Source organism: Haliotis rubra, unplaced genomic scaffold (assembly GCF_003918875.1).
Source record: "Haliotis rubra isolate DU_JTF1 unplaced genomic scaffold, ASM391887v1 Scf418, whole genome shotgun sequence".
Taxonomy (NCBI): Eukaryota; Metazoa; Mollusca; class Gastropoda; order Lepetellida; family Haliotidae; genus Haliotis; species Haliotis rubra.
Window position 1 is genome coordinate 868,547 of NW_025767100.1, and position 24,814 is coordinate 893,360.

At 41.2% G+C, this 24,814-nt stretch overlaps 2 protein-coding genes across 2 annotated transcripts; one reads left to right on the forward strand and one right to left on the reverse strand.

The window, feature by feature from the left end:
* Positions 1–1,715: 1,715 nt before the first annotated feature.
* LOC124288443 (zinc finger protein 511-like) lies at positions 1,716–8,984 on the reverse strand. Its single transcript, XM_046724960.1, has 7 exons — positions 8,585–8,984; positions 7,637–7,786; positions 5,842–5,901; positions 4,892–5,027; positions 3,924–4,042; positions 2,497–2,712; positions 1,716–2,002 (listed from the first exon to the last, which is right to left on the reverse strand). The coding sequence occupies exons 2-7, from the start codon at positions 7,780–7,782 to the stop codon at positions 1,840–1,842; spliced, it is 840 nt and encodes a 279-aa protein (XP_046580916.1). The 5' UTR covers positions 7,783–7,786; positions 8,585–8,984; the 3' UTR covers positions 1,716–1,839.
* Positions 8,985–12,252: 3,268 nt separating this feature from the next.
* On the forward strand, positions 12,253–24,653 carry LOC124288424 (peroxidasin-like). Its single transcript, XM_046724942.1, has 12 exons — positions 12,253–12,505; positions 13,958–14,087; positions 14,547–14,794; positions 15,729–15,908; positions 18,099–18,183; positions 19,203–19,312; positions 19,803–19,904; positions 20,438–20,530; positions 21,211–21,928; positions 22,670–22,839; positions 23,637–23,739; positions 24,221–24,653. Exons 1-12 carry the CDS (start codon positions 12,253–12,255, stop codon positions 24,651–24,653), a joined length of 2,625 nt encoding a protein of 874 aa, XP_046580898.1.
* Positions 24,654–24,814: the final 161 nt, after the last annotated feature.

The window sequence follows — 24,814 nt, forward strand, 5'->3', positions numbered from 1 at the left end:
TTCAGTAAACATCATGGGGGTGTCACTTTAACGAGCAATTGTATTGTCAAATTGCATTTTTATGCACTTTAATATCTACGTTTGATTCTAGAGGACTTCTCAAACACAAAATGTTTTTTGCATATACTGTGAATAAAAACCCAGTATATTTTGCCAATATAGGTTGTCTCATAGGAAATCTTTCAGAAAAAAACAACTATCATAATTTGGTTTAGTACTTTTAGTTTAAAAACAAAACCATTATGGAAATTATCTTTTACTTTAAACAGGATATATGCACTTTTGGAAAACATGCATTTTGTTTTCCTCAAAAAGGTTACCTTCTTTTGAAAAGTGAAAATCAGAAATGACTGTTATATGGTCACATGATTGTCATTTTTGTCAAGTGAAACCCAAATTTAATAGTGTTGTATAAGCAGAACAGGAATAGTTATTTTGCTTTAAAAATCAGTGCCATCATATCTTTAACAATATTTCCTTTAATTGTAAATACAAATGATTATGATATCTCTAAATCAGTTACCAGATGAACCTTCTCTAAACATGGATTGGTCTTCCCAATTATTTTAGCCTAACATTTCCACAACTTCACATCTTAGTTTTGAAATAGGCTGGCGCTTTACTTGTTATTCTTGGTATATTATGTTTCCTGGAGTTTGTAATGCATTTATTGCAGATTTGGGGTTTTTGGGGGGGTACCAAGATAAAGAGTCAAACAAAATGGAGATCGTGAGGCTGGAACATGGCAAAAGCAATTTGCTTGAGGTTGACAGATAATATGTAGAAAAATAAAACATAAAAAGAAATGCATTTGTATAATTTTCTAGGTGAGGCCGACTACTTTTGGGACGCCCCTCCTAGGCAACAATGATGCCAGCTATGACGACAAGCTTTGAACCAAGACACCCAGTCTTAGCATCAAACTGATGCAAACACAAACTGTGGTCACAAGAAACAAACAACTTGCATTAGTGGACATTTATTTATGACAAAATTCATTATTCATTTTATGACATGGCAGGCAAGTTCAATAATCATGATTTTCTCTAAGCACAAATCACTGGGATGATGACCAGCATTGAATTGATGCTGACCTTTTCACTGAAAAAGAAGCCTTGTTCAGTGAAGTGGAAAATAGCAGTCATAGATAATAGATGAGCTGCTGGTTGATACCACGGTGGTTCGTATCACATCTACAGTGTACTGGGAGCTACCATCATCCACATGTTCGTAGATTAACACAAAACCTTCATCCTGGGCAGAGGACAATGTTTGCCCATGGCTAGTTTCACTTCACTTCACTGTCCATCAGCATCTGAGAGGAGGTTACCCTCTTCCCATCCCAACACTGTTAAATATCAGGCTTGGAAATAACCCTGAAGAAGCATCTTGAAGAAGCATCTTGAAGAAGCAAGCAATCAAGAAGTGGAACCATCAAGAAAATCATATTCTTCAGTTGTAACTCTTCTTTCTCTCAACACACACCACATGACTGTGGTACAATGCAATCCGTCATCATCTATTTTTTAAAAATCTTATTTAAAGCTGTGCTCAGCAATTTTCCAGCTATATAATGGCAGAAAAATAGTCGAGTCTGGACCCAACAATCAAGTTGTGATACAATGACACGTATAAACCAAGTCCGCAAGCCTGACCACCCAATCGTGTTAGTAGCCTCTTACAACAAGCATTAGCTGCTGACCACACACGGCACTGACTACACTGGCACCGACCACACCGGCACCGACCACAAGTTACATACTTTGTTGCTTCACAGTGGGTGACGTAGTGACATGAATGTATGTAAGATTCAGCCTACAGCTGTGTTTATGACGTTACTCATTCAAGTGCATCTTTCAGTTCCCCCATGTCAACGTTCTCAATGTGGACACTTGTGTCTGTCTCCATGTTGGACTGGTGCCAGTGTTTGGGTTTCCGGCGACCCCGAGGTCTCTGGAAGCTCCGTGTAGACCCATGACCAAAACATATATTCTGAGGCACTCTGGAAAATAACACAACAGTCTTGTAAACAGAACATAGACCAGTGAGACAGTGAATTATTTGGTGATCCTACACAAAGCGTAAGTTCGCTTTCTGAAAGATTTTATCAGAATTCGGGTCTAATGTTTTTGCTAATCTCACTGTTTTGCTACTGATTAAGTCATGGTTTCCAAAAACATTTCTGCCAAAGAGAAGAGAAGCCCATGGAAGACATATCCAGTTTTTCAATTTGACTTTTTTAAAATTCAAAAGAATACATTTTCTTCATTTCAAACTACAATTTGAGACTGACAATATGAAGGACGGACATTATAATAACCATGCTTGTATCCTATTAATTTCACAAAACTCAAGATTACAGCAGTCCTTGTTCTTGTTCAGGAATTAAATACATTCTAACATATATTACTCAAAATTAGTATCACAAATATTCATGAAGTAATCTGTACCAGTCTGCAGTCTACTGGGTATCAGTTGACTGTGCTGAGTACTTACTTGTAAGTGAACACACGTCTGACGACGCCTTCTTGGGGAATGTTTTCCTTCTCCACCATGGTCACCTCCATGTCATCACCAGCCTCATTCTGGCCACCAGTTCCTGAGTCCCCCGCGGCCTGACTCTGTCGATCACTTGCACTGTTAACCCTGGTCTGACTCTGTCGATCACTATCCATGTCACCCCCTGCCTTACTCTGCCTCACAGCTGCCTTACTGAAATCACACATCAACATAAACCTTTAGACCATTCCTGTTGGAATTCAGTTCGTGCATTTAAGGTGTTTCAGGTTTGTGTATTCTGATCTACAAGTCAGGACAGGGTATGACATCAGACATCATTCATTATTGTCACTCATGTCCAACTTGGAAACATCATCCACATGCCCCAGCAGGCCCTCGAACATCACAACCTCGATAATCACAACCCCAAACACCACAACCCCGAACATCACAACCCCAAACACCACAACCCCTGAAAACCACAACCCTGAACATCACAACCCCCAACATCACAACCCCCAACACCACAACCCCCAAACAACACAACCCCCAAACACCACAACCCCAACATCACAACCCCCAACATCACAACCCCCAACACACAACCCCCAACACCACAGCCCCCAACACCACAACCCCCAACAACACAGCCCCCAAACATCACAACCCCCAAACATCACAACCCCAAACACCACACCACAAACATCACCCCCAACAACACAACACCAAACCCCCAACACCACAACCCCCAACAACACAACCCCAAACACCACAACCTCGAATACCACAACCCCCAACACCACAGCCCCCAACACCACAGCCCCCAACAACACAACCCCCACACAGTTCCTTTGAATACCACAGCCCCACAACCAACACCTGAACACCCATAGCCCAAACCAACACAACCCCCAGCCCCAACACCACAGCCCCCAAGCATCACAACCCCAACACCACAACCCCCCACACAGCCCCCAACAACACAACCCCCAACACCACCAACACCAAGGCCCCCAACAACACAACCCTGAACAACACAACCCCCAACACCACAACCTTGAATACCACAACCCCAGAAACCACAACCCCCACACCCACACAACACAACCCCCAACACCAACACAGCCCCAACACCACAACCCCCAACATCACAACCCCCAACAACACAACCCCAACAAACACCACCACACCCCCCAACACCACATAACAACACAACCCTGAACACCACAACCCCGAACACCACAACCCCAAACATAACAACCTCGAACATAAGCCTCAGACATAACAACCCCAACATAAAGCCTCATTAGTTAATGTTGCTGTCATGGCAACACAGATTATTACAACACTGACACCAGTTCCATAAGGATCTCAGACAGTATATTCTATCAACTTATTTTGTCTGAGGTGCGGCATCACCTCACCCTGGTTTAGCTCTATCAAATCTGTAGTTGGCGGGGTACTTGTGCTTCTTGACCATGTGGTTCTTCCGGATCTTCGGGGCAGCGAACTTCTGCTCACATCCTTGAACCAGACATACAAACTGAAACAGTCAACACTCAGCACCTTAGACATCTCCTGTCTACAAGACATTCATCTCTGTTGATGGTGGGCACCATACACAAACACACAGGTGAGTGATATGGGTTCAACATGGAGATTGCTTCCATATAACATAGTGCATGGTTGTGTGTACAGCTCACACATGAGAAAGGCAAAGCACAAAAAAAAAATGAAAATTTAGCCGAGGGTCTTTTATTGCAGATTTACATTGATCTCAAAAACGTTCAAAATGAAACCAAATTCCTGGAAATCAGCAGAAAATTCTCATGTCTGACAGCTGCTTGTTTGTTCTGTTTGTTTGCTGTTTATTGCCGCACTCAGCAATTTTCCAGATTTATAATGGCAGTCTGTAAATAATCTTGACGATCCAGTGATAGACATAATAAGGCCAAATAATGTTGTGGTTTCGATTACACCTCTTTGAAATTGTTTTAGAAGCAAAGTACAAACTAATAACACATTTATAAATGTGTAATTGTTTATTCAATCAGCTTGCAGCTATCATGTCGACTTTCTCTATCAGAATGACCGATGTCTGTCGGCGATGGGAAAAAACAATGGTATCTGAAAGCTTATTTTATTCATACCACCTAAAAAAAGATAGGGTCAGCACCAGAACTCAAGGGTCGGTCGGGTAATCGGAACGCAACATTTTTTTTTAGGCCTAAGCATAGATCTACACATTTGGGATATGACCTGCATCAACCAAGTCAGTGGGACAGACCACCTCTTACGACAAGCATGGGTTGCTGAAGACCAATCACCAATGCAATACTTACAAGAACACACTGTGGTTAAAGAATAAGGGAGGTAACTCTAAATGCCTCACCTTATCCCCAGACTGGAGTGAGAAGAGAGGATCATGGGCTTCTCTCAGGTGTATCTCCAGTAAGTGGTTGGACGGATAGGAGCGTCGACACTCGCTACAGGTGTGACGGTGGACACTGTTGTAGTGACTCTCATACCTGGGACAGAGGAAGGTGGAAACAGTGAGTCTTATCTCAAAGAGGGAAACTGGAAACACACCATTATGGAGCATATGGATGTTTTTGACATGCACGTATGATGCTTTCACCTTTGTATCCTTTCATTCATTTCACCGATGAAGGAGTAAGAATATAGCCTGAAATCTTATGTTATAGAAGTAGACATCCTTAAATTTTCCCCTTTATGTATATCACTTTAAATGTCATTCAAAGACTCTGAAACATTTTGTCATGTCAGAATGGAGTGCGATCCAAATTAGCAAAGGGTATTTATATCAGTTACATCAGACTGGGCAGATGATGTGGTACAGAAGCAGGACGTGAAGATCCAAATGTTCCCAGTACTGACAAACCATAATCAGAGCAATGGTCTCAGACTCTTGGAGAGAATCCGGATAAAGGATGTTGGAAAAGGTAGTAGCACACAATAACCAGCACACAAACTGTCCTGGTGAAGGGCACAGTTTATAAGAATGGTGTATGAAATGAGACAGGGACACCGTGATACTGCTGGAATATTGCTTAAAGGGGCATGAAACTAAACTCACTCACTGTTGTCAGGTGCTGCAGTTATAACTCTTTAATTGTATTGTGGCTCCCTGTATATAAACAAGCCTGGACCACACAATCTGGTGACTGAAGAAACAATCCACGCCATCAGGGCTTGATAACAACCCCAACCAAGACACACATCCTGACGACCGATCAAGATACCTGACTCCCATAACCAGTCTCAGTCGCACATTCTATCCCAGAATCCCTCTAGTGTTAATGTACAAATGGGTACACTCACCCCAGGAGTGTATCGAAGGTCTCGGGGCATCCTGCTATGCTACAGGGGAACAGAGGTATCCTGAAACACAAGCCAGTAACACTGAGGATTCATCTGATAATGTACAAAACTTTATCAACATGATCAAGTCCTAAGTCCTAGGGACTATATATGGTGACACTCATATGTGTAGGGGTGTAACGATGCACCGAACTATCGATGGACTGCAATTGTTGAGTCTCCGATAGCAATTAATCGATGGTAGAAACCGAAAAACTATCGATGCATCGATAGTATGTGTGACTATTGATAGTTTAGTGACTGACTTCCGTTGATAAATGCGCAGCACAAAATACAGGAATTACCAAATTCGTTCACTTTGATATAGAGGTATCCACCCCTGTTACCTCTTAAACAAACTAGGGGCTGTGGGGTAGCCTAGTGGTTAAAGCGTTCACTCGTCACGCCGAGGACCGGCGCCCGAAGACAGGGTTCGATTCCCCACATGGGTACAATGTGTGAAGCCCATTTCTGGTGTCCCCCGCTGTGATATAGCTGGAATATTGTTAAAAGCGGCGTAAAACTGAACTCACTCACTCTTAAACAAACTTGTTTGAAGTTTCTTGTCAGTATCAAAAGAGACTGAGACTACTTCAACATGTTAGTATTTCATATAAACTATACATTCATTTGGGAAATGACTTCAATGAGACAATTCAAGGAGAAAAAAACTCTTGCAATAGTATTGCAATAGTTGGTTGCAATAGACTATCGCTATCGCAATAGTAACTTGCAATAGCTGTTTCTCCCTCAATAGTTACCCCTAAATATGTGTGATGCTCTCTACAAATGTTCAGTACACAGTAAACATGGTAACCTTTAAACAAAAGATGCTTAACACAGACATCTTGCTATGAACCACTTTCAGAATTATTTTTGTTATCATCCAGTTTAAGAAAACAAAATGCTGTCAGTTGACATGGAGGGTTATCATCAGTTGTGTTCAATGTTAGTGTATGTTGGGTGAAGTGTATCTCACAATAGACATAAAGTGGTTTCCCTAGCTCAAGCTATTTCCTCAGTCTGTCATGAGACTGACAGAATAGTATGACATGATGTCACACTGTGATGCATGAGCAGCGACATTTCGGTATAGAGCTCCTGACAACTAGTGTTGGGAATCGGAAACCAAATCCACTATCGATTATCGGAGGATTGTGGTGAACAATTATCGATTACAATCGAAATATATACATTTTTAATGGAATCACCAATTTTAAGGGTTTTCCCAGTTTTTTTCTAATTCATGGTTTTTTATAACTAATGCTGTCATGCAATGAAATGCACGCATGCAAGAAAGACACTGGAATTGTAATTAAACAATAAAAGTGGTTAAAAATTTACAATGTGCATAGCTTTACACTGTTGATCGATGTTTGTTCGTGAATATTCGTCAAATGTGATGGTTAGTTTACTTCATTCAAGGGTGTTATACAAAAACAACAAAATTCTGATTAATCAAAAATATGTTTTTTACAATCAATAATCATTTTTAATCCTTCTTTCGATTGATTTTCGATTATTTTCAATCATCGGAACATCACTACTGACAACGGTACAAGAATCTATACCAAAACATTTCATCATATGTCATCCATAAGTATCATCATGATCATACCTTTCTTATTATTCTATCTTATCCACTTCTAAAAACACAGTCAGACTACCGGTCACTGTTGGTATCTGTGGGGTGCACTGTCAGTATAACCTTATTAATTATTTTATTTACTTTTCCTGCAAAGTTGTTCCCACTCACCTCTTGCTGTCCTCTTTGTCTGTCTCCTGGGGCAACTGTTTGACGGAGTAACAACAGAATCGGTCGCCGTCCTCAAAGAACTGGTCTCGTATGTCTCGTGGCCTCTTCTGGGGTCTCCACTGCCAGACTGAGGTCTGGGTCTCCATCAAGCTGGAACATACACAACCCATTGGAGATAGTAGAAACAATCCATTAACTTTTCAGTTCTAGAGATTCCATTATTAGATTTCAATTATTTTTAATGACTTTAGCAAGCACCCATCAACATGATTCAACTGAACAAAGATTCATAAAAGAAAAGTATTTGTTGGTCACCTGAGTCATGAACAACTGCGGTCACGGACTAATTATTGCCAACAACCTGTGACGGTACTTGCACAAACATGTCTTCTTTTGCTGTTGCTCATTTCATGGAAAGACTTCCACTCGCATCCCCCATTAAATTTCATTCTAGCCAAATAATGTCACCTGAGTATATATCCCTCATCTGATAAGGATGAGTTTTAACATGTTTCTTTAATTATATCTGAACATACTGAAAGACATATTCAACTTCTAAAAATGCCACTCAAAGAATTTTTCCTTATCGTTAAAACTTAGGGGGGATATGAGCGGAAGTCTTACCCGGATATGAGCGGAAGTCTTACCCAGTTAGCATTGTTAGTCTGCAGGAATGTTCTATTTCCAGTAACTCAATACTAACTGCTTTGAATTGATACCTCTCTTTGGGGACAAGCAAAATCTGACAATAAGATAAACTATTAATTATAGTTTAATTCTTTAATTCAATACTTCATTAATAGCACTGCAAATGTCGGTAACTGGCGGCTAGTACATGTTGTTGTGAACTCAAATCTTGACAGTCATAATTTTAGGTTTTGACATTTTAGACCTCTCTACACACTCTCAGATTGAACAGGTGAAACTGTTTTGTCACATATAACATACCAGAGTTACTTCCCCTCCTCTTCTGAGCTTGCGAACGCCTTCGTGAATTAAAATACAATCCAACTTCGTATTAGTGCTAACCCTGTACAATTAATGATATGAACCAGACACAGACACGGTTTTGTTTCGGGAAAGATTTCTGAAATACGTGATATGGGCACAGAAAACAGTTCACTTCTCCGCCAGAGGGAACGATAGTCTGTCCATTAAGTCATCAATTTTGTCCTGTAATATTTCAACAATATCCGCCGAAATAAACATATGAGTGTCGTCTAGGTCTTGTAACACAAACTTCTTCCCAAAGCGTTGGTATCGTCCAAATGTAGCAGGAACTGTTTCATCGCCGGGTCGCACTCGACCAACACGCCTTTCATAACATTCACCATCTTGGCGGGCGGTGTTGTGTGTAATAATAGCCCGTGGAATATGTGCCCCTCAAAACACGAAAAGTCAAGGACGAAATTTCATTTGTCTGCTCTGAAAATGAATTGAATTGAAACTATGATCTGATGTCTCATGGTTCAAGTTTCCAAGGTTTTGACAAACAGTTGATCATAAAATTAAAATAAATGCATACATTTCCTATAATAAAATACAACATCTGATGGGTATCTTGGATAATCTTATCCTTGAGAAGTTCGCTTTTTTAGGACATTTTTTACATTTAATACATAGAATGGGTTATGTTGTTGCAAACAGATTTCTGACATCAGTTTACATTAAACAATATATTTTTACACAAACTTAAACAACCTCAGCTTTGTTTTTACAGACACGAAGAAGTGATGGTTAAACAGACATAATCAAATTTAACATTTAACACAGTTCATTCAATTTTCAGTTAATGTAGGTAAAAACAGAACTCGGCATATTTCCTTTTGACCCTCAGTTAAAACGTTGCTTGGGTTTACTTGGATTTCAAAAGCAGCCTCACAAACTATTTCACGTATGTTATAAGCACATTTGAAATGTTTGGGAAAAATCCTTTACCATACCTTCAAATGTAACATTTCCTATTACAGCGTGTAATTTATTGGTTTAATTAAAACAGATTCACGAAGACTGATATTTAAACCGTCTTGACATCTGTAGATTTGTAATATATGTGGGAATGTATGTAGCATGAATTTACTTTATGTACATTTGATTCCTTTTATGGCCGTTTCCAGGTTTTAATGTGTAATCACAGCGTGGGATGTGTGAGAAGCTGACTGTACCCTGCAGTCTGTAGGTGGTGCCCTATATCAATAAACACCGGTCGGTCACACCCCGTCAGCCATTATATAGGAAACGCACAGGGTAAATGTCACAGTGGAGGGCACATGCACAGGTTATTCAAATGTCAGAATATTTCAATTTGCTCAAATCATTTCTCCAATTTTCATATATTAATATCGACGGAATCTCTAAATACATATGGCCAACACGTTTCCACAATTGGATAAATCTGATATTATTATATAACCCCTTATGTGTTTTTACCTTAGTTTATTTACCCCGTCATTAAAATTAATATCGTGAAGACCAATGGATGAAAATGGGTGAGATCGGTTTCTGTAAATATGGTTTAGCAGCTTGAAAGGAGAATAAGGCAACTGCTGTTTTTTGCTTGAGAATGAGATTATTTATTTGGGTTGTCTTCATATCTTCAGGGGCGGTGGGGTAGCCTCGTGGGTAAAGCGTTCGCTCGTCACGCTGAAGACCCGTGTTCTATTCCCCACATGGGTACAATATGTGAAGCCCATTTCTGGTATTCCCCGCCGTTATATGGCTGGAATATTGCTACAAGCGGCGTAAAAACCCAACTCACTCACTCACTCATATCTTCACAACAGTCAAGTAGGGACGTGACGATGGCGGGAAGGGGGGTCACTATCCTGGAGATTTCTTCCATGAAGTATATGGATTCCGTCGCGAACTTGCTAAGTGTGTGGGAATATGCTCTCTCTATATAAAATTAATTGTTTTAAACTATTCACGTGTCACGAATAACAATTCCGACATCAAAGCACTGTCTGTTCTATTTTCACTCCCTACTGATAAATATTGAAGTGGTCCGTTTTATATACAGGGACAGTCGGTCAAGTACTATGTTGTACTATAACATGCATTTTTCAGTTATTACTTTTATAACATTCGACCGCTAACGGACAGCGAGTAGCAAGTTAATAATGTCTCCCTTAGTACTCTTTTATGTATATGAACTTCTCTTGTAATATATAAAATGCAAGCTCGCTCTGGTCCGCATGCACTGTGGTATTGATTAGCACACACAGTTCCCATCAAAGCACATACTTCCTCACAAAGAATTACCTAGTTTGCTTCACCCAAATTTCCTCCATTATAAGACTAAACAACTCTCGATACGTATATCTTCATGTATTTGATAGTGTGTTAACTTTACTCTGCTCTCTGCGTATAATGCACGTTTAACGAGAGAAATCAAAATATAAAGATGTTATTTGTCTCTACTAGGCTATACCCTGCTCCGGCATTAAGCCGTAACAACAAGGTCAAGTTGCCTGGCTCTGTAAAACTACTTAGGGCGGCCAAGTAGTTGTCTAACATGCGCGAAAAAAAAGTATATGTTTCATTTATACGTCCTACTTTTGCGTACACCAAATATCTTCGCCGTGACGTTGCTGGAATATTGCTGAAATTTTGGTGCGCCGTGCGTTGCTGGAATATTGCTAAAAGCGGCGTAAAATCAAACTCAGTCAGTCAGTCAGTCTGCACACTCCCACAACAAACTGACTTTATAACTAAATGGTCGCCAATAAATGATAATAGTGGTCATGGAATAAATGTGTCAACTGCATTATGATCAAACGCGGTACACCACTTCGGTTTCGTTACATTCGGGACATAAATCCCGGAAGTGTCACCACCATGGGCGATACGGGCAATTAGATAGCCATCAAACAGGGCCATCTTCATCCCTATACATGACGCAGGTTTAACTGGCGTCTTCAGCCAGGTGCTATGGCGTTAGGAGACCACCTGTAGCATCCCCCGGACCTCCATCCAGCTTAAACACTTATATATTACCTGTACAGGGTTAGCGACAAGGTGTGATGTTTGGACGAGCCGTATTAGCCATCTGTGGTACGGTTTGACTTATTTAAGATTTATGCTATTTTGTTAAATTCATAATCCTTTTTTCATGTGGTCTTAAGCGTTTGTATTATATCTATATGCAAACAGGTAGATTTCATCGGGACATGGGGTGTTGGATAGGCCTGTGGTTTTCCCGCTACACCGAAGGCCCGAGAGTCGAGGCCCACACAGGTGTAGTGCGTGAAGCCCATTTCTGGTGTTTCACGCAGCCATGTAGTTGAATATTGCAGAAAAGAGGTATATAACTATTTTCCAATCATGTTTAGAGAAATATTGTTTTTACGCCACATATTCCGGCCCTTCCTGTTCACAGGTGTGTGATCGCCCCCAGATGATGAGGAAGAGTGGATGCTTAGATCTGAATCTTTGCATATTCACGATTTTGTTTCCTGATCAGTTACGTTTGTGAAAGCCGTGCCTGGATCGAGAAGTAATTCTTTTACAGTACTTTTGTGAAGAGGTTGAAACCTGGTACTGGTGGATAAGGTGCTGACCGGGGAACCTTTCATACCAGAAAACTTGAACCTGTAAAGGAACCTTGCACGAAGAGTATGGGACATCGCATGGGACATCTTTTGGTCCGTGTTGCACTTTTTATATGTGCCATAGGAGTGACACGAACTCAGAATGCTGATGGTTTGGATCAGAAACACAATCCCGACAACATCAGCTCGGCGTCTCAAAGTGACGCCAACCTGGACAACATGTTCACATCCCTGGAGTCGCCAATCTTCGCCTTTGAGAAGGAACTGGACGATGCCATCAGACGTCTCGGTCTGGACGACCAAACCTTTTTTGAAACAGGTTAGTTATTGTGACACTTTTTGCATAAATTAATTGATTATTAATAATTAACAATCAGGCACGATGCCCTGTTACTAATTTCAGATGTTTCGCAGCATCAGTGGCAGTACGTACTCGTATATGTGACTCATGCAAATAAAAATGTATCCAATACATTTTTATAACTACGTCATGTATTCCCTAATGCTATGTCTTTTATGTCATTCATAAAATGAATGAACATGTAGAATAGAATAGAATAATACTTTAATGCCTTTTCAGGAATTTGTGTTACATCAGCAGAGCTACTGACACATTAGAGAGATAGCAAACATATTTACATAAATTCTTTGATTTAGGTATCTTCACATTTGTTTAAGAGAGATATGGTACTTGGAATAAAGGATGTACGGGCTCTCTTAGTTTTCACAATTGGAACTTTGTATCGGCGGCCTGAAGGGAGGAGGTTGTATTCCGAATTTAAGTAGTGAGTACGGTCAGATATGATTTTGACAGCTTGATTCACGATTTGCCGCTCATATATTGATGATAAACATTCAAATCTGACTCCAGCGATTTTACTTGCAGTGTTAACAATTTTGTCTATTTTAGATTTGAGATGAACTGAGAGAGACCCGTACCAACAATGGAAGGAAAATGTTAAAATACTCTGAATAAATGCTACATAAAAAGATGACATCACAGATGGGTTAACATTAAAAGATCTCAGTTTACGCATGAGATGAAGACGTTGTTGACACTTTTTGTATAGGGCTTCAGTGTTAGAGTACCAGTTCAGCTTAGAGTCAATGAAGGTTCCCAGATACTTATACTCCGACACTGTCTCAACACATTCACCGTTGATTATCACTGGAAGCATTTCTGTGGGTTTACTCCGAAAGTCAATTATCAGTTCCTTTGTTTTTGTGACATTTAAGAGTAAGTGGTTTTCAAGTCATGTGACTTGATTTGAAATGTATCTGACAATGTAAACTTATTACGAACTACTGTTATAACGAACTAACATAAGCCTTCTCTATAACTGTGGTTTACAGCACCTTGTACGAGGGTAAATTAACTGCCAGGCAAAGACAGTCCACAACCATATTTAATGGTTGCTACAAATGAAATAAACTCAAAATGGTTATTTGATAATGGTATACAGGCGCGTAGCAAGCCATTCTTTTTCGCGTAAGCCCGTTAGGTTGCAAAGCTGTATATTTAGATAGTATTGAGGGCTTGCCCAACCTTTTTAGCAAAAATCAGGTGTAAACCCGGGGTTTTTTTAATAATGGTTACGCCCCTGGTATACTCGATACGGGTATTATACAAGTAGTTAGACATTGTGTTTCAGTAAGGGTTTTCATCCGAATAACGTTTTGACAACGTTTGTAGCTTTTTTGGGTCATTTTTCAAGCCTATACCTATCTGCCTACCAGTTCAGATCAATATTCATCTTTGTTCTATCCACAGGCGTTGATTTCTTCGGCGGATCTTCTGCTATCGCCCTTCATTCGATGGTAATCAACACCAAGGCCGAGGCTGTGAGACTCGGCATCACAGAGAGACAAAGGATATACGCCATTAAAGCTGTCTCCAACAGGTAACCAGGGGCGTAGCTACCATTATAACAAAAGCCCGGGCTTACACATGATTTTGGCTAAAAAGGTTCGGTAAGCCCTAAATATAAAGCTTTGTAACCTATCGGGCTTACACGAAAAAAATGCCCAAACATTTTTTCCAAAGATTCATTTCTGACTGAAGATGAATGTTCTCAAAGAGTATTTGAAGCCTCTGGGATTTTTAAATGCCTTTTAAATGTCTGTCCTTTGCAAAATATTTTATGCTGGTCGGGTGTTCTCTTTCATTTAAGTTTTTTTCTGGCTGCAGAACTGGGCTTCACGCATAAATATTAATGAAATAAGAAATGAATTGTATACATATGCTTCCATTTATACGTTCCCTTACTTATTTCCATGAGTATACGTTTGAAGGAAACGTAAGAAATAGACATTATATTATACATATATTCAGATGCTTGAAATGACGTTTGATTTCACAGCCCCACTTTTGTCAACTCGAGTCGGTCTGATGTCCTCTCGGAACTGCGGGATTTCTTTTCGGAGAGCGATTCTGACTTCAGAGACTTTTTCCAAGACGTGGGAAAATGTCCGACCGACGAGGTGGTCACGTGTGACCCGAAGTCTCGTTTCCGTGAATCTGACGGGAGTTGCAATAACTTCAAGCATCCAAGATGGGGGAAGTCCTTCACCCCTTTCAGAAGGTTCATGCCTCCACAATACGATGATGGTACTATGGCATTTTGTTTTATTTACTTGACACTCGGGTTATTAGAAAAAATCACACACCCCAAGAATACAATAGAACTCAGTTGTCTGTTTTTTCTGTTACTTATCTTCGTTATGTCAAAAAGCTCGGAAGAAATCACAATCGGCGAAAGTAACCTTTGACGTAAGCTATGCTCTTTTCTTTTGTAGACAATATTTATTCTCCAGATAAGACCCATTTTCAGGATGTATTCATAATGAATTTCAGAACCTAAACTTTAGAAAAAAGCCTGCACGAGGTAATGAACGAATGCGAAGAATGTAGACTGTTTACAAAGAACATTCAATATGTGAATTGTTATTGTTGATGTACTGCACTTTCCGAAACTCTCATGTTCTCTGTGATGTTTACTCTGAAATACATTGCATGATGAATACTCATACAGTATCCAATTTAGAATTTACAACTACTTTCCAATAACATATGTTACATGTGACCACTTTATACAAGCCATTATGTATCCTTCTTTCCAAACATAGTGTCTAGAACCAGCAAGACGTGAATCTAGTGTTGTGAGTTCGCCCCAAAGTCATCCCTTTACCCACAGATGATACAGACCGTTAATATCGCCTTCTTATTAATCATTCTGTTGATTCAAGTGCAACAATGTAACATAGAATAGATATATAGACTATTGTCCTACCTTTGTGCAGGGTACAGCAAGAACAGAGTATCCATATATAGAATCCGTAACTGCCGGTTAAAAGAAGGTATACACCCATGATTGAATACACCAAACGGTGATGTATTTATCTGACACTGGTATACGACTGTTTTAAGCCAAGTTAAGTTTTGGGCAAATCCAATATTCACGTGATTACTTCTTTTGGCCTGCAGTTTATGTTAAACCAACTTTTCATATAAACTTTGCTTAAGGTTATTTTTGTATGAACAGGTGTGTCAAAGCCACGGGCCCGTGGACGAGATGGTTCTCCCCTCCCGAACCCTCGCCTCGTGAGTCACACCCTCCACGCCAGTGACGAGAACGTCCCCGATTCCCCATCCATGAGTCACATTGTGATGCAGTGGGGTCAGTTTGTTGACCACGACATCACCAGTACACCAATACACACTGGTAGGTCAGTTTATACACCACGACATCACCAGTACACCAATACACACTGGTAGGTCAGTTTATACACCATGACATCACCAGTACACCAATACACACTGGTAGGTCAGTTTATACACCACGACATCACCAGTACACCAATACACACAGGTAGGTCAGTTTATACACCACGACATCACCAGTACACCAATACACACAGGTAGGTCAGTTTATACACCACGACATCACCAGTACACCAATACACACTGGTAGGTCAGTTTATACACCACGACATCACCAGTACACCAATATACACACAGGTAGGTCAGTTTATACACCACGACATCACCAGTACACCAATACACACTGGTAGGTTAGTTTATTGACCACGACATCACCAGTACACCAATACACACAGGTAGGTCAGTTTATTGACCACGACATCACCAGTACACCAATACACACAGGTAGGTCAGTTTATACACCACGACATCACCAGTATACCAATACACACTGGTAGGTCAGTTTATACACCACGACATCACCAGTACACCAATACACACAGGTAGGTCAGTTTGTTGACCACGACATCACCAGTACACCAATACACACTGGTAGGTCAGTTTATACACCACGACATCACCAGTACACCAATACACACAGGTAGGTCAGTTTATACACCACGACATCACCAGTACACCAATACACACACACAGGTAGGTCAGTTTGTTGACCACGACATCACCAGTATACCAATACACACAGGTAGGTCAGTTTGTTGACCACGACATCACCAGTACACCAATACACACAGGTAGGTCAGTTTATTGACCACGACATCACCAGTACACCAATACACACTGGTAGGTCAGTTTATACACCACGACATCACCAGTACACCAATACACACTGGTAGGTCAGTTTATACACCACGACATCACCAGTACACCAATACACACAGGTAGGTCAGTTTGTTGACCACGACATCACCAGTACACCAATACACACAGGTAGGTCAGTTTGTTGACCACGACATCACCAGTACACCAATACACACAGGTAGGTCAGTTTATACACCACGACATCACCAGTACATCAATACACACTGGTAGGTCAGTTTATACACCACGACATCACCAGTACACCAATACACACACTGGTAGGTCAGTTTATACACCACGACATCACCAGTATACCAACACACAGGTAGGTCAGTTTGTTGACCACGACATCACCAGTATACCAATGCACACAGGTAGGTCAGTTTGTTGACCACGACATCACCAGTATACCAATACACACTGGTAGGTCAGTTTATACACCACGACATCACCAGTACACCAATACACACTGGTAGGTCAGTATAAACACCACGACATCACCAGTACACCAATACACACAGGTAGGTCAGTTTGTTGACCACGACATACCAGTACAATACACACAGGTAGGTCAGTTTATACACCACGACATCACCAGTACACCAATACACACTGGTAGGTCAGTTTGTTGACCACGACATCACCAGTACACCAATACACACTGGTAGGTCAGTTTATACACCACGACATCACCAGTACACCAATACACACAGGTAGGTCAGTTTGTTGACCACGACATCACCAGTACACCAATACACACTGGTAGGTCAGTTTATACACCACGACATCACCAGTACACCAATACACACAGGTAGGTCAGTTTGTTGACCACGACATCACCAGTACACCAATACACACAGGTAGGTCAGTTTGTTGACCACGACATCACCAGTACACCAATACACACAGGTAGGTCAGTTTGTTGACCACGACATCACCAGTACACCAATACACACCGGTAGGTCAGTTTGTTGACCACGACATCACCAGTACACCAATGCACACAGGTAGGTCAGTTTGTTGACCACGACATCACCAGTACACCAATACACACAGGTAGGTCAGTTTGTTGACCACGACATCACCAGTACACCAATACACACAGGTAGGTCAGTTTGTTGACCACGACATCACCAGTACACCAATACACACAGGTAGGTCAGTTTATACACCACGACATCACCAGTACACCAATACACACAGGTATGTCAGTTTATGCTCACCTTCAGTTAATGTTCCCGTTAATGGACATCACGTAACTTATTGAGAGGAAACATCGGCCCAGGAGACACCGCCAACACTTGATATATCCCTTTTAACGCTGCCATTGCAGGGCTGAATGGTTCCATTGTCAGATGTTGTATTGATGACCTCCCGCCAGGCACCTCCGCAGACATTGTCAAAAAGATCGCAGACAGGTTTGTGTTTTTGTTTTGTTAGCAATATCTCGTAAATATTCGAGTCTGGACCAGACATTCCAGTGATTGATATTATGAACAACTATCGATTGGCACGATGCCATGCCATTAACCAATTTGGCCACTTCCAGAGAAACTTGAACAGTGGATTACGAAACGTATCCAAACACTTAATTTGACAAAATCTTTGATTTGGTTTGGGTTTTTAGGTAAGAACCCATTATTGAACCACATAATCTTATCTGCTAAGAGATATATTTACACTTGCTCTTTGACAAAAACAATTCCAAAAGTTGATAATTACTTAAGGATATTGAAAGACATATTTACCACTGAATCATTCATCGCCAGAAGAAATAATAATGTTGAAAGCTTTTTAGTCAAATGGTTTCCTCTCATCCCTGAATTTAACCCTGAATGACTATTAAACAAAGAACATATCACTGATATTGATATTCAATGCACTTAGTGTACTATATCGCTATTGAGCCCACTAGCTTGTATATGCACACATTCCTCTATATGCTTATTCTCATCATGTTTTTGTGCTCATCACATTGGGAACAATAACAAAAAAAAAAAAATAAATAAATAAATTTGGCCACTTGATCCATACGGTCGCCTCTTCCGTACAAGGGTTACAAGTTCGAACCGGGAATTCCCAGAGGTGCAATCATGTATAGTAATATATAACTGGCTACAGGTAAATATTCCAAGATAAGGTAAGATATATTCAGCATAAGTAGTGAAAGGTCACGAAGGTGTGTAGAGCGTCACACATAAACATATCCCAACAAGCACTGATCGGTCTGTACATGTGGACAATATGATTCATAATTAAGAGACATGAGATGTGCATGATGTGTTGATAGGATTTTAGTCAACACCAGTTGGCCTATATTGTTTTCATATCTTAAAATGAACTCGTACACTTTACGTTGTTGTCTTGACAAAGCAGTGAATTTATTTGATATATTTATGGCACATTGTCGATGAAAAATGAAACTTTTCTGTTGCAGGGATGTCTGTTTTCCCATCCCCATTCCGCCCAACGACCCCAAGTTCCGGAACAGGACGTGCCTCAACTTCGTACGCTCCATACAGGTTGTTAATGCCGACTGCCAGTTTGGTAAGATTTGTCAATCCACATTTGGTCACATGGAATAACAAATGCTGTTGTATCTTTCTAAACCAGTATGTAAATATATGTCATGAATATTCATATCTGCATCTACATTAAACAGACACGGTTAGGTACACCAGAGGTTAGAGTTCCTGGGTTCGAATCCCCACATGTACACGCGGTGATTGTGTACTTCAGACCATGTATGGCGGCCTTAAAATCTATCAAAAGAACAGGAAAAACTATGATCAAACAGCCTTATATTTAGGATAATTATAGACAAATGCTTCCTCTCTGAATACTTAGGATTTTGACAGAAACAAGTAACTCCATTTACCTGGAAAAGAGGCCCCAGTATGCTGAGGAAAATCTTGACTTGCTTCATTTAGGACTTGCAGAAAGGGCTGGGCGGAAAGGAAAGGCTGTTCAGGCAGTGTTAAACAGACTGGGATATTATTGTTACATGTTGTATACCTAGCTATTGTGTCTATGACAGAACCGGTGGAGCAGTTGAACCAGATCACCGCCTTCATCGACGGGTCTCAGGTGTATGGATCTACAAGGAAAGAACAAGATCAACTCAGACTGCATCACAAAGGTGAGTTAGTAAGTGAGTTAGTTTTAGCACTATTCCAGCAACATCATGTATGTACAGATGTGGGGAATCGAACCCGAGTCTTCGGCGTGATGACACTGACGAGAAAACGCTTTAACCAAAGTGCCACGCTAAACTATCGCCCCCAATTGCAAAGGTGTACTGGCACTGTGGACTCTCAAAATTACCTGTTTACGCTGAGGCCGTCGCGTTATTACTTCCTTTGGGGTAGGGGTTGGGTTACTGGCAGGTTTTAGGTACTAGTGCTGTGACAAGAGTATGATTCTGTATTACAGAGTATCCGCTCTCTTCGATTCTGTTATATCATTATTTACGTTCTGATTTCCTTCAAGTATTTAGATTTTGTGTGGTAATGTGTGATGTTGCCAGTGAAAAACAGTTAACTGTCATCAACCAGTAACTCGAAACTGCAATTTGTTTCATAAACATCAGTAGTATGCCTTGTCTGACAACGGAGAGTTTAACAACTATAACACTATGTACTTATATAGTACGGCTCATCTCATGGTTTGCAGGCCTGTTCAAGGTTCACGATCTGCAGCTTCTGCCAGAATCAAAGATGAAAAACTGCATTCCTGACAAACCACAGCACTTCTGCTTCCTGGCAGGTAGGTATGACTCAAATAAGAATAGACCCGGTGATGATGATGATGATGATGATGATGATGATGATGATGATGATGATGATGATGATGATGATGATGATGATGATGACGACGACGACGATTTGGAGATTTTAAGTGCGCGTAATGCATATTTCGCAAACGAAAAATAAGCCTTGCGATTTTATGTGTGCTTCCTAAGGCGTTTTATCTCACTGAATAGTGTCACTGATTGTGTGTACTGCTCCTTGGTTAATGGCTGAAAAACAGAATATTGTAGTCATATCTATTTCAAAGATTAACTTCAATTTGATTTTTATGTTTGTAGGTTTTGTGCTTATACCCTACAAAGGACAATGAAGTCAATCTTAAATATAAATTATATCTGAACGTACATAACGTTTTAAAAAAACATAGGATTGACTTGGATATTGCATTAAATAGCAATGTAGATATATTAACATTTCGTTATTGACATGTGACTAATTGTGCATCAATGCGCAGCCAGTAGAGCTACTGCAGCAATCCTTTATGGTTAGATGTTTTGAATACAAAATAAAGATTTGTTCACGACAGTAAAATATTAAAATATAATTGAATATTATTTTCCAAATATTAATTCAGTGGAGGATATACGCATATATTCAATTGAGATCATTTATCAAATGTCCAATGTATTTCATCAGGCGATGAGCGAGTTAATGAACAAATGGGGCTGACCAGCCTTCATACAATATGGATGAGAGAACACAACCGAATCTGCCGTATCCTGAACCGACTTAACCCTCACTGGGGAGATGAGCGGATCTTCCAGGAAGCTAGGAAGATCATTGGAGCTATGATCCAGAAGATCACATATGATGAGTTTCTCCCAGTCCTCCTCAACAAGCCCACCACAAAATACTTCAACCTTGACTCAAGCCAGTGGGGGTATCACAACGTCTACAAAGACAACACTGACCCCAGCATCAGAAGCGCTTTTGCAACCGCAGCCTATCGTCTAGGACATACTCTCATCCGCGGGACGTTCTCCGAGCTGGCGTCACCCTTCTCGATATCTGGACAAGCGACCTTGAAATCTCTGTTCGGAAACACGTCTTTCATCTTGGACACAAGAGGTCAGTCCATCCCGTGGCTGATTGGCGGGATGACCAGGGATCACTCCAGAACGTTTGACCGTTTCATCACACCGGATGTGACAGATAACTTGTTCTTGGACAAGGATGGTAACAGTCTGGACTTGGCATCCCTGAACATCCAGAGAGGGCGGGATCATGGTCTGCCAGGATACAACGCCTGGAGGAGATGGTGCAAGCTGCCTGAGGCTGACCATTTTGGAACCGGAAGTGGTGGACTTATAGATCATCCACCAGATTCTGCTCAAATACTCGGGACTTTGTACAGGTAGATCATTGCTCATTTCAGTAGAAGCATTTGATTGTAAATAAAGTGACCAAACCATTTCCAAAGCAACTGTAGAATGTTTTACAATTGCAACTACATATTATAAGCATGTGTCTATGCATTCTTTCTCGTGGGTGATCCTGTAGTACATTTTCAGATGTTTGGCGCGTAATGCAACCTATACTTCATTGCGTGATTGAGATTTTATGACATTTAGCAATGTTCAAGAAATACTTTGGATGGGTGACCATGTTTGGTGCCTTGACGCCTGAGACTTTCTAAGACTTCAGGCCTGCCCCACATCAAAGCACATGTACACACAGGTGGTCTCACGTTTGGCAAGGGACTACATTGTATTTTGGAAATTGTCTCTGTTCGGTAGTATAGGGCTGCCAGGTGGCATCGAACTGTCTTGTACCTGTTAACGTTCTTGCACCTCACAGGCCTCCACTGACCGGGGTGATAATGTTAGCTCTTTCAGCATAAACCTTGTGTATGGAAGTTAATGAGAACACCTATTAAACCTATTAACCATTGGTGGACTTCAGCTTCAAGAACAAAAGCTCGAACTACTGATCTACCCACCCAACGTTTTACATGATGTCATGTAAATATCTCTTTAATGTTTTAAGGTGCGCTATATGCTTGTACACATCTATGCGCTGTGGTAGCATACAGATGAGGTTGCCAAGCAACCAAACCCTGTCTTGCAGAAGATAACTTGTAGTTCCCTGATTTCAGTCACCCTGACGACATCGACCTATTCCCCGGTGCCATCAGTGAACGCCCCCTCCCTGGAGGTGTGGTCGGACCAACTGTTGCATGCATCATTGGCACTCAGTTCCAGCTCCTCAAAGAAGGGGACAGGTTTTGGTACGAGACAGGGTTGGAGCCAGTCCGCTTCTCTATAGGTGAGGCATTAGGATGTAGTGTCTTCGTTCACGCATTCATATACGTGTACCCTGTTTCATGCCACTACAACAGGCAAAGACCCCGACAATCCAATGTACTTCGCCGTATAATATGACACATCTGTAGGAACGGGGAGAGGAGATGTGGGGAGGAGATACGAAGAAAGGGGTCATGCAAAGAGACGAAACGAGTTGGGGAAGGGGTCAACGTCAACTGTTTCTGGTGGTGGGTAAGTTCGGGGTCACCGGAAAAGATGAGTGACAAAGAGTTGTAAAAATGACCATTATGTATGGCCTGGTCATTTATTATTGGGAGGGGAGTCATGATCGAATGCTGCATTGAGCGAACGTCACTATATGATGGGAATAAGAAAAATACCAAATTCGAGCCAACTCACCCTAACTGTCCGTGGGACTACGGCATTCGTTGGCCTATGAGAAAGTATGGAGTTACGAAAGGTCGTAACGCTACGAACGCTTTGTAAGAAACAAATCCCTGAACCTCCAGGCTAACCTAGGTTTAGGAGAGAAGTTGAAACACAACTCTACTGAACGTAAATCGCTTCAGATATATAGAAATAATACCAGATTAACTGATTACTGCCACAAATGTGGAGTTACGTGTTATTTCAGACAGTTCAAAGACAGATTTCACAGTTTTTCAGATTATGAGAGTTCTATCTAAGCAAGCGATATATAACCGACTTCACATGCGCAGGTACGTCGCAACCTAGAATGTATTATTTTTGTTCCTGTTTCATTGCTCTGCACTTATTAATGTATTTATATTGTTTCAGGTCAGCTCCACTCTCTCCGCTCTGCCTCTCTGGCCAGGGTGATCTGTGACAATGCATACATGCCTCTCATCCAGCCCAGCGCTTTCAGAGTGCCGGACTTCATGTAAGTTGGACCGCAAAGCTGATTGGTAGTTGATTTCTTACCGGACCAATCGGTGGTCTTTCTGGAGTCCAGGGGTTTGGGACTAGTGACTAGATGACACTGGATAGTCGTTAGTATGTCACTTGTTAGGGCTTGAGGGTGTTAGGCACTTACGATAAGGTGTAAAATACCCACGGATGACATGAAATGACAGGAGTCTTTCACTGACAAGGGATGATGAGTGAGTCAATCAACAGACTCACAAGGGCTTCGGACAATTTCGGTTTTGCATTTACTGGGGCTTTGGTGCGGAACTTAGTAACTGAACTAATGGGATTTGGGGGTATCATTCGATAACTGCTGGAATAGCCAACACATGTACTTATGCTTTAAGGGATAGTTTGCTTCACGCACAAAACCATAGGTCGACCATATCACCATTTTCGGTGATCTCCGGCGCTGCACTGTTGCTATGGACGTATTAATTCACGTGTTTTTACAGCCACAACCCACTGGTCCGATGCACAGACCTACCAGAGCTTGACCTGACCTACTGGAGGGAAGTCCGTCCTCTCTGGACCATGTGGTCTATGTGGTCACCGTGCATCAACGGCATGCAGCATCGTCAACGGAAGTGCATCTTCGGATACAGCAAATGTATGGGTCCCGACATGGAGCAGAGGTCGTGCACAATGTTCCCACACATGTCCTTCGGGACATGGATGCTGTGGTCAAGCTGGTCACCTTGTACGAACAACCTTCGACAGAGGCGCAGAGTGTGCGTGCGGAGCTTCATCCCCGTCCACACGTGTATTGGGGATACAGCAGAGATGATGGGGTGTGGTCAGCACCACAAGTTATGCCCGTTCTCCGAGTACAACGTAGCGCAGCAGGCTTGTCTGAGACAATTTTCAGTTCGAAAGAACTTCGGTTGAGGTGTTTTCGATTATTTGAATTCAAATGGTGGGAGTACACTAGGACTGAATTTAATATAATTAAATAAACAATGTCTTCTATGTCTGAATTATATTTGTAAATTGAAGGTTTGAGCGAATTGGATATTATATTTTCATAACACATGATGATCGATCAACGT